The sequence below is a fragment of the Dermacentor andersoni genome, chromosome 7 (assembly GCF_023375885.2).
Source record: "Dermacentor andersoni chromosome 7, qqDerAnde1_hic_scaffold, whole genome shotgun sequence".
Classification (NCBI taxonomy): Eukaryota; Metazoa; Arthropoda; class Arachnida; order Ixodida; family Ixodidae; genus Dermacentor; species Dermacentor andersoni.
The window spans coordinates 140,380,173-140,397,032 of NC_092820.1; the positions used below are offsets into that span (position 1 = coordinate 140,380,173).

Genomic DNA, 16,860 nt, shown 5'->3' on the forward strand with positions numbered 1-16,860 from the left:
TTTATTTCTTTCCCTGCACCCACTTCATTCTTACGTCATTGCGGTTGCCAAGTTTGTAGTTTTGCTGCCTGGGGCGTTTATTGGGAAGGCTGGCCCCCAGTCAGACATTTGTTTCTGCTTTAGCAAGCCTATAGATCCCACTGACAGCGCTTTAAAATGCAACGAATGTAACTATTCCTATCGCTTTGAGGTTTGCTCTGGCATAACCGACCATTCTGCAAAAATAAAAACCGCCGCTTTCCGCAAAGCATTCGTCTGCCCTACACGTAAAACTAGTGCTATGCGCAGTGGCACATCAAGCGCAGCCTCTAGCCTCGAATATCTAAATGTTGCTGCTGCATTTCCCGAGCAGTGCAGAAAACTTGACTCTATTGTGCCGCTGAGGCAGCAGGTGAACCACATAGAAGAGTCGGTACACACTATGTCGGATCACTCTGACAGCATAATGAAGCTTCTTGGCAGTCAGGACAAAGAACTTGCGTACCTACGCAACAGAGTTGAAACAGTCGAATGCACGCACGACGAAGGCAGTCTGAAACAGCGGAACGCTGATCTAAAGAAACTAGAAGTAGGAAGCAGAAAGAATATTACATCTTCATCGTCTCCCTTACAACGAGAACGAAGATCTGTTGTTTAAGGTTAACAAAGTGGCTAGATTAATTCAAGTACCCGACATTAGTAACTGTGACATTGAAGCATGTCTTAGGCTTCCGGCTAAGGGAGGCGGAGTGCCAGCAATCATTGTTTGGTTATAATAACAGTCTATCGTATTCCGCGTAGATGTAGTTAAATACGAGCTGGAGAAAGTGAGATCTGTCGCCGATTGAGACTGACTGTGACAAATCGCAGCAACTATTGATTTAAGACAACATTACTATCAAGAATGAATTCCCACAGCCGTTTTTCACCTAAATAAGTTTTAAAACTCCAAGACACATGGTGAGAATTAGTCACAGGCTAGCATTATGACTTTTCTGCAGGAAGCTGATGAGCTGTCTAAAGATCTGGTACTCTGCACTTCTGCTGGGAAATATAATTTCCCTAACACAAAAACGGGAGCATTTTAGGTATATTGTCTAATGCTGAAATTCCGCATTCAGTAGATATACATCATATGATATCGTGGCATTGTGGCTAAGTTTAGTTGAAACCTAAGCAAACACCACCACCGCCTCTGGCAAACCGATACGAAAGAAATAACCGATAAATTTTTAGGCAAAATTTTTGACCATTTCAAAGTGAGGTTTCTTGAAAGACAAGTATGTCTGGTAACATTTAAGAAGAGATATGTGATAAATCTGTTGTAGCCGAAACAATCGAAAGGCAATTCCAATGAAATATTTTTAATGAGCCTATGTTGAAGATAGAGCGGTACCGGATACTGTCTTATCCAGAATACTCTCTTTCAAGAAGTCGTTCTTGCAGAGGTTCTTTTACTGATTTTTCTTCAGTTTTTGACACAGGAGCAATTTATATGGTAGAAGATCTGGTTGTGATTCAGACTGAAGAGTTTGATCTCCACATCCTGGAAGTGTTCATTATCGTTCATATAGTCGTTAGAGGCTCCAGTTCCGTCTGCTCTCTCCATGAGCAGAAGGTCCCGCGCAAGGAGTGTCACCTACCGCATTGGGTGACGATTGGGCTAATTTCAGAACACTCAGAAACTGGGATGCATGAATTTTGGTAGAAGCTGCACCGATAACCTGCGCCAGCTGAATCAACAGCTTTTGTTTCGAGGACGCAAGAATATTTGTCTCAAGATGGGGTTTCCACAACCTTTTGGGTAGCTTCCTCTACTACCTCTTCTATAGACTCAGATAGAGAAACATCTATACCGGCGGTGTGACACGTGAAGCTGTTACACCTGCATAGCATTGGACTCTTGCCTGAACTATCTCAGTAACGGCTTCCTTACTGACCATCGCCAGCGTTCGATCGCTTCAAGTTTTCGTAATTATCGTTCCTTCGCAGAACAGTTCGAATAGTCTGCAGGGTGTGCAGCATTGCAAATACATTTGTGTTCCTGACAGTATCCTCCAGGCTTAGCTTCAAATTTTTTTATTTTTGTTTAGTGGTGCTTTCTTAAAATGCATTTGGGCTGTTATTGTAGGCCCTATTCATTTATTTTAGATTTATCTTTATGCACATTATAGTTAAAGGTGGTGCGGGCTAACCCCCATATCTTAAGTTTCTTTCTGGACCTGGGGGAATAAAGAAAGCAATGGACGTGGTGTACGGGCATGATTCCCTCCGCATAGCCGGTATCGAGCAACCGACCTGCAGGCTTTTGCGCTATGCCCGTGACGCCAACGTATCAAGCACTGTAGTGGTAGTGGAGAAAGTGGCTCTATTTAGTATATCAAGTGCTTCGTCTACACCGCATGCCGACAACGGATTTTTTGTGACACGGGGCACTTAACACTGTCGCATTAAAAATTGAGTCATCAACAACATTGGCAACAACGGTACTTAAACCACCGCCTTCGCGATGCGTCCATAAACACGGCCGTTCGCAGCGTACAGGAAGCATCGAGCTCTCTCCTACCCGACGCCGCCCCGGCTGCGGGGGCCACAGAGGACCTTCTCCCACGGCGCCGCCGCCGCTGGGAGGCGGCTCTCAAAACTTCGAAGCCCAATCCCAAGGACTTCGAGCCGCAGCCTGAGGCCACCACAACCAGAACTGCCGGACCATTTCTTTCTTTTTTAATAAAGTTCATTTCCTTCTTCTTCGCCGTCCCGGCACTGAAAATTGATGGTTAGGATGCGGATTTGGAACTTTTTTTCTTTATTGAAACGTATGGTGTTCTCTGTGTTGCATGGCTTATTTCAATAAGTGTGTGCGCTGTTCGGTTCACTTTGCTGAGGACTCGTAACCTCAGCTTTACTGGCGTATGAGCCCATACATTTTCTTTTTCTTGCTTACGGGGGTATGAAACATTACATTTTTGCTTGCTTACGCGGTCGCGTGTCCTTGCTGATGATGATAGATGCTTGTTTCGAGCTTGTTCTTTATTGGAGCATACGCTGTTCTGTGCGTTGCATGCGTGATTCGCATGAATGTATGCACATAGGACTCAGCAGACGGCTATGCAGGGCAACCCGCAGCTCACCGTTGACACCGAGCGGACAGTTGAGATCGTTGTCGTGAAAAGGACGTGAAGATACTTCGCCGCAAACACATGTAGTGCGTGGTGCCGACAATGGAGCTCCTATGTAGCCGCTCCTCCAGCTTACATGTGACAGTGCTGGGTGCGCAGCGCAGGTGTGTGACTCTTTTTTTCACGGACGGACACGAAGAATGCCGACCCCCGAGACGCTTACAACTTTGCTGTAAAAGAACGCTATTTGCGAATACGTGCAGCAGAGGCGCCTTGAAAGCTCTGACGCTGCGACGGTTGTTCACAAAGCAGGCATTGTATCCACATTCACGAACACATGTAGAACCATTGTTAGCTAAGCGACGTTTCTTGATTGCGAAATCATCAGTAGAAATATATTTTTACAGAAAAAGAGAGAGATACAGAACCCGTTAGTGAAAGGCGTAGATTTTAGCCGGCGTATAGACATCTCTGACATGCTACTCTGCGTGAGGAAGGGAATAGAGAAGAGAAGGAGAGAAGATCCTCCATATAGGGCCTTACACAGAAGTTCGTATCTGTAAGATTTCCAAGGTTCCTCTCAGCTCCAGTGATTCAAGGAGATAGCCATGAAACTTCCTATCACTGTTTTTGTCCTTACATTCTGCGTGGTTTCTGCGCATGGTAAGTGGCCGTTTTTTACTGGATAGTAAACTCACGAAAGGATAACTTTATTTCTCACATGGCGAAGTCTGCCATAGCAAATGTTTTTCCGCCAAAAGAAGCATACGTGACATATAGGATGAGAAGGTGCAATTTGACAACTCAGTCAGTCACAAAAAATGAAGCGTCAGTTCACAGCAATCCTGTTCAAATGCCATGTCGTTGTGCAGCCCACGTAACATATCCCTTTACGTGTTGAACTTCCATTTGTTCCTCGCCTATACGCTAAACTGTGGCTACGTGGGTGCTCCAAGTGCTTCCACAGTTCAATGCAGATATTTCGGTTTTTGTATACATAATACATTACATTATAACTTACACATCACATTATTGTATGATGTGAGATTAGATACAATTCTTGCAGTTGTTCATCCACCGTACGAATGCCGTCTACGTAAGCACCTCCTTCGTGAGGGATGGTCGAAATCATATTAGGCTTACAGAATTGCGCAGCCATATGCATCCGATATCCTATGTTTCGGCATGCTTTGCTATGGCCCGTTGAGTACTGCTTTTACTCATTTATTTCTGTTTCTTTAGTGTTCCAATGTAACAAATTGAAAAAAATTCGATTAAGGCGGGGAATATGTGGAAATTACAATAAAATAGCGCATGTTTGCTTGCAATAAGATTTCTATAGTGCGAACTATGGCATAAATAAGGACACTATTCTTTTCTGAAAATCGCAAAATTTATATGAATTGAAATTTTAATGACTCCATAGTACGCTGTATTTCGCACGCTGAAGTACCGTGGGTGTAATGGTATTTCATTATTTGAAACTGCAACCATTTTTCCTTGTCTCATTCGCTATTCTACTGCAAGCGTCTTAAAAAGACTCGGTCCTCTTGCGTCCCGAGTAGCCATAGTAGTGACGTAGTTTTTAGTGAGATATTGTACCATTTTCCAAGTTTTGCTTGTCCAGGATAGCATCAGCCGCCAGCCCTTACGCGTAATGTGGCTTCAACAAAACTCTAAATATTGCACTAAACGTTATATTCTCTCCTCAGTCTTTTTTTTCTATCAGGAGTTGTCAAGTGACTGTACACTTCTCGAATCAACTTCCAGGCAAATAGCGCCACTTGATATTGCCCACTTTTTTTTTTATTTGTGATACCCTCAAGGTACATAATTGTACATTGCAGAGGGGACGGGCGAGAATACATTCGAAGAGTAAAAAATGCAGGATTAGTTCAAGGAATTGCCCACTTTAATTTCGAAATTCATGTTAGGAACGCACTTATATTCTAACGCGGTGGCACAATGGTCCAATTCACGGGACATTCTCGTAGCACCATCCCACCTAAATAGAGCAGCCGTAGTCTTTATGTCGTCAGCTTTGAAAAAAAGGCACAAAAAAGGCAGTATCTTAAAGGGCTTCTGACCGCGTTCAGGAATACTAAAAGGACAATCGCGGTGTCTCGACCACGTAGGGACGATTGTGTCTAAGAAAAAAGATCACGACGATTAAGGTGAGAGAAGACAGCCGAATGCTCAAACGATAGCTTGCGTCGTCTTCCCCTCAAAGCACGAATTTCGATCGTAAAGTTCCGCATTACACACAAATTCCCTGCAGTGGGTAATTAATCAACAGCAGCGAAGATATCCCGGGCACCGCTTAAAGATGGAGACAGCGAAGTGCAACCTCTGAAAATGCAAACGACAAAAAGTAATGCCACTTGAAGGCACTGACTGGGTTAACTAGCGTGAGCATCTTGAAGTGGTAGGCGTCTCGCCGCATCATGCCACTGGTTCACGACATTTTCTCGCTTTAATATAGGCTACTCCTAAAACTTCGTTAAATATTTCTTATGGCTGAACACTCCTATTTATGGCATAACTTCTGTTGCGCACATCCGCGATGCAAACCAGAAACTTGTATTGTGTGTCGTGCGGGTGGCTAATACGGCGAAATGCTATCGATGAAGCGAAGTCTACAGCACCCCGCTAAACCTCCGTTCTTGCGTGCTTTTCTTTGGCACACGTTCGTGTTTTTTTTTTCGGAAAAGATGTTCAGCGGTATTAGGCAGCGATCCCCATTAAACAATATATTGCACTTAGTTCTACGCGAGCAACTTGTTAGCATCATCAGCCGAAAAAAAACGCAAATTTCGGTACGGCAGCTGAGAACATACCGATTTAGGCTCACTAGCTATCAAACAGACGACCCATCTCGGAAGCAGCAGTGATTTACTTTTCAGTGCTTGCGTCGTGTGTGAGATGAGAGAGTAAAAACAGCCTGCACCAGCATTTGCTTCTTGAGAACGAGCCCCATTATTCAGAAATTAAGCCAGTGTGTTACTAGGCGAGAACCGTTGCTTCAGTGGATGCCGTCATGTTTGTTGACGCAAAGCTTTTGGAACCAGCATTCGGCATCGCGCTATGTTAGAAATATGGCGTGCCCGTTGCAAACACGAAATGCCACTAGCACATGATGCGTGCGTGGTGGCAGCGATACTACTTGAATGGGGCCCCAATACTTTGGAACTCCTACTCTTTAGTAAGAAAGCAAAGCCCACCACTATTACACTAGTCCACCAAGTTTTTCCAGCTAGAATCACGTATTCAGTATGCGGCAGTATGAACTGCAACGACATTAAATAATCGGTGCCTAAAGCAGATGCCAGTAATACGATCTAATCATAAATTGTCCTTTGCAACGCTGCAGTATTCAATTTGGACTAAATAAAGTTTTCTACCGTTTCAGCAGCCACCTAACCACAAAAAAGCAAACCAATCGGGGCTACTATTTTTTTTTTCATTTTCTCATAGGGCCCACTGAAAAGATCTCAGTAGTAATTCTCGTACTTAAACTGTAAAATATTCTTCTAGTCAGTGTACACAATAGAGCACTCCCAATCACCCCAAATCATAGGGACGAGCTAACAGATGACGGCATTCGCGTAGTCGTGTTAACGAGACTTCATAATTTTTCAGGTCAAATGCGAAGGCCAACCATCTGCCATCAACCGCCCGTAACTGGCCCCTGCCGAGCCCGTATACCAGCCTGGTTTTATAATCCTCGAACTTACTCCTGTGAAGAATTCACCTATGGCGGCTGCGGTGGAAACGAGAATCGATTCGACACGCAAAGAATGTGCGAAGCGACGTGTTTACGTAAGTTTAATTATCGTCGTTTCCCTGCGATAAACGATTATTCTTGTTATTGTGACCAAGGCAATACACAATATATTGAGTGGTACCTTCCGCGTTCGAGTACTTCTTTCTTTTTGATGCCTGATAATTCACAAAGGAAACTGACCGAGCCAATTCATGTTGTACTGTCACAATGCACGAAAAATTAGCAAAGGCTACTTGAGTATTCATGGAAGTCAAGTATTATTGAGAACCGCACACTGAAGTGAGCGCGTATTCCTTGACCAACGAAATCACAAAGATATAGACGGAGTGCTTTTTAGACATTACAATTCTGAAAGATCTCCTGTGCCAGATATCATAATTGTAGTCCTTGAGCGGAAATACTGGCAATGCCGGACATACTCGCCAGAGATATCGAAGTGCATATTGAAATAGTTTACAAAAATGCAATATTTAACTCTTTTCATTTAATACTTTATGGCACATATTACAATTTACGAATTGTAGCCAATTGGTTTGCAAAGCATGTCCAATTTGCAAGTACCTCTAAGGAACACATGGGTTTCCAGGTAAGCTACGTAGAATTTGCGGTAAGAAGCACTATTTTTGCAGTTCTTTTGTTTTCATTCTTCCGTTTTTTTTTTTTTCTTAATTCGTTTCTTTCTCAACTCATGCAGAATTTTTTTTTTTTTAACAAACCGCCATTTTACGCATTGAAGCGCAAATGTAAAGGGCCGTCCATGTGTTTCATTGCATATTTTGGGAATAAATATCTCAAAACTGATGTCAATGTGAAAATTTCTTCAATTAGATGCGCGTTCCGAACTCACCGCCTACATTTAGTTAATTCTAATATGTGTTGTAAAGTAATCCTTATAGGTGCATTAGTGTTTAATTAGTCGTGCAAGTAATTTCTGCCTTTCTGACGTATTCAAAGGCGCAATTGCATTCCGCTTCAAACCTATGCACTTTGCTTGATAGCCTGTGGATGGAACTCAATCAAACGAGTATTATCTGAAGGCTGCATTCCCTGCGATAAAATGAAAGTGTCAATAAAACATTCCACGAAAGCTGCTACCCAAGCGTACGGCACGGCGTAGCTACGTACATGATCATAACAATTTATTCGATAACTTGAGAGACTGGCTCAATAGGCTACTAAATCGAGCCCAAAATCGTGTTATCCAGGCAACGTTTTCTATTAGATGGCATTGACATGGGCACAACAAGCAGAGTTTCCGCATGTGGCGCAACTCTAGGCGTCTCCTTATAAGTATGCCTGCGTTTTAAAGACAAAGCTGTCTTAGCAATTTGCTATCATCAATAATTCATCAATTCAGCTCATCTCCTCGCACGTATGCTGCAATCAACACAAAAATTAAGCCAGTCAAAGAGAGAGAGAGAGAATGAAGAGGAAAGGTAGGGAGCTAAACCAGATGTGAGTCTCCGGTTTGCCACCCTACACTGGGGATGGGGGATAGGGGTTAGAAAGATGACAGGGAGGAAAACGCAAAAAAAAAAGGAAAAAAAAACACGCACACATGGAGGCACACACACACAAAAGGCGTTCCAGTTAAAGTCGTTCACACAGGCCGGTAGATCGCAAAAAGCGCAATAGCGCTTGCACGGCCTTCTTCTGTGACGGTAGGTCCTTTCGATGTTGTAGAATTCTTTTTTCGGATAGCGCTTGGTCGTCCAGTTGGTCAAGTTCGTGGCGAAGGCATGCCCTCTGTGTACTGTACTGCGGGCAGGCACACAAAATATGGCCAATTGATTCTTCATGGCCGCAGTGGTCACAGGTTGGGCTGTCGGTCATCCCTATGCGGAATGCATAGGCTTTAGTAAAGGCAACGCCCAACCAAAGTCGATATAAAAGCGTGGCGTCTCTACGGCGAAGCTGTGATGGCGCTCGAAGACTTAGTGTTGGATCAAGTGAGTACAGTCGCGTGTTTCTTAAATGTGGCTCATGCTCGCGAACTCTTATGGGCAAGTTTTAATGACTGGGTTGAGGAGTTTGGTCACCAGAAATAGTTATAGAAAGCGTGTATATATGTTTGTCGTATTAGGAACCAGTTTCCTTGCTCCGCGTCATTTTTAAGCGCAACACTTGTACCCTGAAAAAAAAAAGGCCCAGTGAAGAAGGCTCTCGCTTCCACTGCTTGGGCAATGCAGGCAAGCTTCGGAGTTGAGAGTATGCCTGCGCATTCCGCGAGTGAGCTCCAGTCGTGTAATTGCGAACTTGTCCGGTAGAGCCTGCGTGATGTGATCGCGTTGTTAAATTGCTTGGCTCGCGTAGCAGGCACGACTGACTCACGTGTGAATTTATGATTCTGGTACGCCATTTCTCTAAGTACTCCGCCGACAGCTCCGTCAGCAGCATGTGCCCCGCTGCTTACGCAGCATGCCCTGCAAGTGATGTCCGGAAATATTGTTTCAATAATGCAAAGCTCTATTTAAAAAAAACATTGCCACGTCTCGCACAAACCCTGCAAATATAGTCACTTGTAGCATGCCACAAGCTAGTTTATCAGTTACACGGGGTTTAGACTACTTCACAAGTATCATAGTGACAACTCGTAGTACTGCCAAGCATCGGCACTCTGTTGTCCTAGCCGTAAAAGAAGAACTCTGAACTGGCACCTTCTTTCCTGCCTTCAAATGCACCATCAAAAAACTTGGAGGACGCTTAAGCTTCGCCTTTATTGGTTAAGCGCGAGAGTAATCAAAGATCCCTTACTGCTTCTTACGCTTCCTGGAAACTGGAGCGTATGTAACCGTAATGTTTACCGGGAAACGCTGGTGGCGAACTCTGCGCAGGCAGGCGAAGCTTCTGGTAGAAACGCAGCCGCTTGCGTGGGCCGCGATTCGGCGGAGGCGAGTGCCATCTGGAGGTGTTGCAAGAAACCAGGCGCGCCGCTTTATGGCCTTTGAGATTAGCGTGTGCAAAGCTGGCACGCCACTGCCAATCTGTGATTCGTAGAAACTCTGGAAAAGCGCCTTTTGCTTTCTTCTTTCTTTTAGTTTACGCGCAACAGAATTATGTTATCTCGTATTTTCAAGTTACAATCCGATGCTATCATATTTATAGCTTGTGTGCAAGTTGTACTTTAACAATTTTTCTCCGTGTTTTAGCTCGAAAAAGTCAATATTCCAGCAACTTTTTTGTGCCACATGGAGGGCATGGATATGCATGGTTCGAAGTTGTTTTTGCCGAAACAATGGCCGACGCTGGAAGCCGGACGCAAGATGCCAACGCCGGACTTTTGGCGACACGGGCGCCCTTGACGCTATCGCGTTAATGCATACGATAGCCGTGCCGAGAAGGCTTTTTGCCAACGCGAGCAGACGTTTGAGCAACAACTGTGTGCAAATTTGACAGTGAGTGCCGTGAAATGAAGAGCGCCACTTAAGAATTCTGCGCACACTGCTTCCTAAACCCTGACAAAATAGGACGGTGTTTCTTGGAGCAACAATACGCTAGATATTTTCTGCGAGAAATGATGAAGCTACGCCAGTATTTGTGGAACCCCAGTTGTGTGCGCAACCCCTCCCCCCCCCTAAATGGTGCGAAATTACGTCAAAATTTGCTTCATCAACAATTGTGTGTTGAATGCCTCTAAAACTCTGAAACTAGGCCAGTATTTCTCGGAGCTACAATAATGTACGCATTCCAACAAAAAAATCCTTAAAGTGCACCCCTATTTATTCGAACATAAATGCGATAATAACTATCTCACGATAGCTGTCGGTGGTAGAGCGCTTAGCATTGACTAAATATCGCGACACAACGAATTGCCACCATCGAAACAAGTTATGCATGAGCCATGTACTGCAGCGGGATTTGTTTTTCGCGCTTCTTGAAGAACACGCGGCGCCACCTGGCGCCGCCGCCGCAAAGCCTGCACTTGGCCTCCGAAACGCATGGTGCGCCGGTGCGAGCGAACGCTGGGAACTACATCATCCGGCAACCGGGCTCCTCTCTTGCGCTTCTTTCTGGACACGCCACGCCATCTAGTGGCCCTGCCGAGAAACCCACGCGTGGCTTCCGAGACGAGAAGTGTGGCGAGCCGGTGCCTGTGAACGCTGAGAACTGTTCTCTCGCTTGCAGATGGCACACACCTAGTTACCCAAGTCAATGTCAACACGTCCATTGAAGAGCGGCACACACCTACTGGCACGTACCTAGTGACCCAAGTCAGCATTAAAGACGTTGACTGACCAGCTAGGTGCGCTTACTCAAACATACCCAGTTACCCAAGTTGGCATCAAAAGGTCCTTGAAGACCAGCAGAGAGCGATGGGCTCATGCCGGTGCTGCAAGTCGGCAGTTTTTTCTATAGAATTTCATTGATGAGTGCTACATACCTAGTCCTGCGCCTACAGCCAACACGTAGGACAGTACACATGGAGAAAAGAGGCAGGTCGAGGTCCTCTGTCCCTTCTATCTCTGTTGCAAATTTACGCTGCTCTTCTAATAGCCAGAGTTGTGAATTTTCTTGTGATCTTTAGGCTACTGGCTATATTTCATAATTTTATGACCAAAGTAAGGACGGCACTAAATTTCCTAATTTTTATTTTAATTTCATTTTCTTTTAGATATTAGGCAATGACGCTGCCCTTCCTGGTGTGGTGTACTTAAGTGTAAAAAGACTCTTCAGCCATAACCGTAGCTTCCTCCTACTGATCGGACATTTGCGAATTCATTTTTGTTTTCAAACAAATTATTAACGCAGCTCAATTTATTTAACACGCCTTGATACGGCTTTAAAAATCGCACTATATTGAAGATCGGCAGTGCGATAGAAGTGTAGATATACGTAGGAGCCTGCTTCTTCTGTACACAGGCAAAGACTTATTCAGTTCATAGCATTCTCAGCCCTAGTGATATCATTGCCTAGCATTATGCATTCACATGCGTGATAAATTCGGCTATAGCTAAGACTGTCATTTCTACCGCCCTAGTGACCGTGCCATGCGCGTATGATAAGTTGCAACACGGAAAATATGATTTTTCACGGGGCTTGAATAGCACACATTACCCTGCATTGCACTCACCACAATATTGTCTAAAGCTTCATGACAAGCTTTATGCAGCTTTCAAAAGAGCCAGTCAAAAGGCGTGTTAGTTATTTGACAAAAAAAGGAAGTTACATATGAAGTACATTTCGCATGGTGCAATCTTGTGAGAAGAACGATGCTGCATTTTGCGAAAGCACGACCATTTTCATTTGAATATTATTCTGCCCATTCGTATGCTGTATAGCTACGGCTGTGTCGAGTCGTGAATTGTACTTATAAGAAATTTTTGTGGGAAGACCGCGGGCTACTCTTCCTAATTTAGAGCAGCAAGAGATGTTTATCATCTTTGCATAATGACGTTGACAAAACTTAAATACCGCGATACTTTGATAGAAATAACAGCTCGTAAGAACAGGCAATTCTTCTTTAGAAAGCTACGATTCGAAAACATTGAACCATGGCTGTCAATCAAATTTTTACCTGTAACACTGGATCGGCGCTTCCACAACGCCTCAGCCCTCGCCCCAATGTGCCACTGTGACGAGTGATTTTAAATTCCCTTTCTACTCGTTGAAATATCTCACTGTGACAACTGATCTAGAAAAAAGTTTAAATGTCGGAATAACACTTAGAAATAAAGTGTTGCATAATTCTACGATAGACCCGTTCCTATTTCAAATTCTTCAATTTTTAACTGGTCTACCTCCACATTTGTCTTCACGTGGACACAAGATCACCCGCTCAAATGTTCGCGCAATCATTTTGGTCATGTCACGATCATACCTTTTCTTCGAATTTACCGTAATTTCTGCCATATATTTTATCTTGAGCCTTCAACTCATACATTTTTCTTCCTTCAAGTGTGACACAAAGTGAGATGTGATATCTTTATGTGTCATTCTTCTCTAATCTTGCCCCAAAAACGTTTTCTCTTTGCCATTCTGAACATTCCACGTGCGCATTATCAAAAATATTATTGCAGAAGCACCATGTACAAAGAACAGCCTTTTATTTCCATAAACAACAAATAGACTTCATTGATCTCGACAGTTTCATGGTAACTGAAATCGCTTCATTAATTTTCAGCGCAAAGGGGAAGACCGAATGCCTGTGAGCAACTACCGGAAACTGGTGTCTGCCGAGCCCGCATACCAAGATGGTTTTATGATTTTCGATCAAGGACTTGCAAAATTTTCACCTATGGCGGTTGTGGCGGAAATGAGAATCAATTCGATTCTGAAGGAATGTGTCAGGCGACATGCCTACGTAAGTAAACACACACTAAAAAAGACTTTATTTTCGCTGCCAAAACATTTTTGTCAATCTCGCCAAGGAAATAGGCGTTATAACTATTTTCCCTTTGTAAGATACGGCCAGCGAAGCCGGCGTTTTTCTGCCATTGCTTCTTGCAAGAAATCGCCCGTCGTCGCGCACAAACTACAAAGGTTTTGTACGAGACGGTAGGGATTCTGCACCCAACGACGTTGAACTGTGCACCATCGGTCTCTGAAAAAAAAAAACTGTGCTTGTGTACAAAAAAGGGTGTGTATGTGCGCGGTTTATTGTGTTCAAGTCCTCCCAAGTCCACGTGCCCGTTGACGAGGGACTATTTCGCGGCAAGACCACCGCACTACCAAAGCCTCTTGGCCCGCTACGCTGTCCTTCTCAGCGAGTTCATCGGCGCTATTCCAGAGATGGTGCGTCATCTCTGGAGAATTCGTCGTCACCGTCACAGAAGGGCGGACGTCACGAGCCAGGAGAGCGAATGACGTGAAATTGAGTTTCCCTATTGCCTAACTCGGAACTTGAATTGAATATGTATATTCAAAGATATATACCAAGTGCGTTTACGAATGTGAGTTAGTTGTTGTGCCAAGCCTAAAGTTGCGAGTCCAACTGTGGTTTCCAACTAACGCACGCATTCTGTACGACACAGAGGTGCCAATTCTTTTAAAGGTGCGCGGAATCTCAACTTTACAACGTTACTTGGCCCTTTAGCTTTAGCGACATGTGAATTTTTTTTAGTATGTCTTAACTGAAAAGAATCCTCAAAGCAAGCTGCTTACTGCACGATACGGTGGAATTCCAGCTCTTCCAGTCAAAAAAAGAGATGACGCGATAAAAGAAGAGAGCAGAATAATGGTAACGCAGGAAGAATACTGAGCTATCGTGCAGCTCAACATATCGGCATCCTTCCTGTCCCGTCGCCCTCTCTCTGTACTTCTATGCGGCTCTATCTTTCTTTTGAAGTACTTGAAATCTGTCCGGTGTACAAGTTATGACTAGTCGAACTTGCTGTATTATTTATTACACCTCCATGTTGGTGCTCCTTTCAGGCACCAACGACTTAATTACTGGTACGAAGTAAAAAAAATTGTGTTTTAGAAAGATTTCTCGTTAAGCAATTTTTCATCTCATCACTTCTTGTTTCTGCGCCATTTGCAGCGCCATATAGGAGAAAAATCGTCTGCAGCGAAGACCCAAATCCTCAACGGTGCTGGTGGCGTTCCACATGGTTCTTTAATTCTACACTCAGCATCTGCCAGCGGCTTCCGGTAGGCCAATGTGCACGCACTGCTAACAGTTTTCCAACGTGTGTGCAGTGCATGAGTCGTTGCACGAGTAAGTCTCTTTACTTTATGCAGCGCTGATTTTCATTGCCATTGCATATTTTGGATAGTGCTCAGTGATATTCTCTGGACAAAGCTGCCGATCAATTTAGACCGCAAGTGTTTGATTTTCCAGAACTGGCACAGTGTACAAACCCAAGACACTTAGGAGGAAGCGTTGCCTCAGTAGCTCCCAAAGGAGCGCATAAGAACGATAAAACTGTTTTGCTCCACACCGACTAAAGCAACACTGACTAATGTTCGCTACAACATCTTAATAGAATATTCGCCGTACAGACCATATTATTCTTTTGGGCTTCTATTTATCTGAACTTTTTCAAAATCCCAAGCTGTAAGACAAGTGAAGCATCACGTTTAAAATTCTGTAACTGAGAAATAAGGGACGGTATCCTAATGGCGTAAACTCCAGCTACTGAGACATTTAAAACAGTAAATTGATGAAATACAAAAAGCTATTGTAGGTTACCGATTTGTCAGTATCTTTCGTGAAACCTGTGGAACATATTTAGCATTTTATTGCAGGAGTACCTAAATTATCTTTGATATTGTTCCTGGTATGAAGCTCTAATATCTGGCATTTATATAGTTGCGATAACTGGTATAGGTACTCATCTGTAGATCTCTAAACGTTGTCCTACAGTTTGCTAAAACACGTTTCGGGCATATTCTGTCGGAACTATGGCGACCTTCTTATTGTTTCGTTCATTCATTCATTCATTCATTCATTCATTCATTCATTCATTCACTTAATCAATGAATCGATTGATCGATCGATCGATCGATCGATCAATCAAACAGTTTATTTCTACTTTAACGAGTGGAAGGCCAGAAAGTAATACCTCTACAGAGCTCGAAAAGGCCGCCTAGAGCCTGTACGGTTTAGCAGCTAAGTAGATTTCGCATTACAGTGTGCCTCACATTTCAGCAAAATACACGGTCAGCCAGCACAGTGCATCATTAATAGCAGCACGCATCTGCCTTCCGTAAGGAACACTTTGAAACATAATAATGGCAGAAATTATCAAGTGTCCGCGAAATTTTCATGCATATTTAAGTGAACGTAGTGCAGGTTGAATAGTTGATCTACAAAACAATATCTGATGCAAAAAGAACCACTCTCGGATACAAATCAATGGAACGGGGTCATTATTTCTAAGTTTTCCGGAATTTTGAAGAATTGACTGCCGCAAATAGCAAAACCCTTGTCCTTGAACTAGATTATCTAAAAAGCAAGACATTACTAGCCTGGAAAGTCAAAACAAAACAAAAATTTACTAGTTTCCTGCCTAAATAATTACTTTATGGTACTTATTGCAATTGACAAAGTTTAGCCGATGAGCTTGCAAGACATATTCACTTCAAACGAATCTCCAGGATAGTCCTGGTTAAGATATATTATTTCGCAAACAGTGTGAAGAATTAGATGGACGTTCCAGTTACTTCTGTGCTTCATTGCGTAAAAGAGCGCGTTGTTTGTAGAGTAAGTGGAACAGCAGTGCATTCTTACGGTAAGTTTGATGACGGATATCTCCAAACTGGCGTCATTCTCGAAAATAAATTCAAGTGGATGCGCCTGGCAAACTCACCGGCTACAATTCGCACATTGCATTATTGCCCGTAGTGTAATGAAATAGGATTTCATTAGTCATGTTTCCAATTACTTAAACGTATCTTTTTATTTCTCGGATAAGCAATGCCCACCTCTATAAATTATCCTTATCAAAGATTAGAATGATATGTTATCTGCAGCAGGCGATTTCTGAAAATTTTGTGTAGTTTAAAATGATTACCCCGTGATAAAATGCTTCAGTTCAGACTTGCTATATAAAGTAACGTCGATTTCACTCCGCGATATGTCATTTAAAGCAGAGGGCAGTGCGTTTTATAAAATTTGCGCACCATAACTTGTGCGAGCTCTTCTCGAAGTTTTTCGTGTGCCACAGAGGATATATTGAAGCGTAATTCCAGCAAATGAGTAGAGCGAAGGATGAAAGAGCCAACGCGGAGCGCAGCAGCGGATGAAAGATGGCGAGAGCGATGAGAGCAAAGCGGAGTAAGAGAGTATAGCGAAAGGGTGAGGAGGAAAGCGGAGTAGAAGAGTATGGCGAAAGGGCGAGGAGGAAAGTGGAGTAAGACAGTGAGGCAATGGGATGAGGATGAAGAGAAGGAGATTCTTGATGATGGGAAGGAAAGGTTGGGGTAAAGTGCAGCGCAGTAACTGTCTCTCAGCAGAGGACACCTCAACCGCGCTGCACAGGGGGTAGGGAATGAGAGTATGGGGAGAGAAAGAGCACCAGAAACAGCAGCACGCCG

General features: G+C 43.6%; 1 protein-coding gene across 1 annotated transcript in view; it reads left to right on the forward strand.

Moving 5' to 3' along the window:
* The first annotated feature begins 3,492 nt into the window (after positions 1–3,492).
* The window catches only part of LOC126533740 (kunitz-type serine protease inhibitor A-like), a 31,827-nt gene continuing 18,459 nt past the window's right edge, over positions 3,493–16,860 (forward strand). Inside the window, exons 1-4 of the mRNA XM_050180927.3 lie at positions 3,493–3,761; positions 6,738–6,917; positions 13,004–13,183; positions 14,363–14,539. Of these exons, the coding sequence (XP_050036884.2) occupies positions 3,707–3,761; positions 6,738–6,917; positions 13,004–13,183; positions 14,363–14,539 (592 nt within the window). The 5' untranslated portion in view covers positions 3,493–3,706. The remainder of the gene's footprint in view (positions 3,762–6,737; positions 6,918–13,003; positions 13,184–14,362; positions 14,540–16,860) is intronic.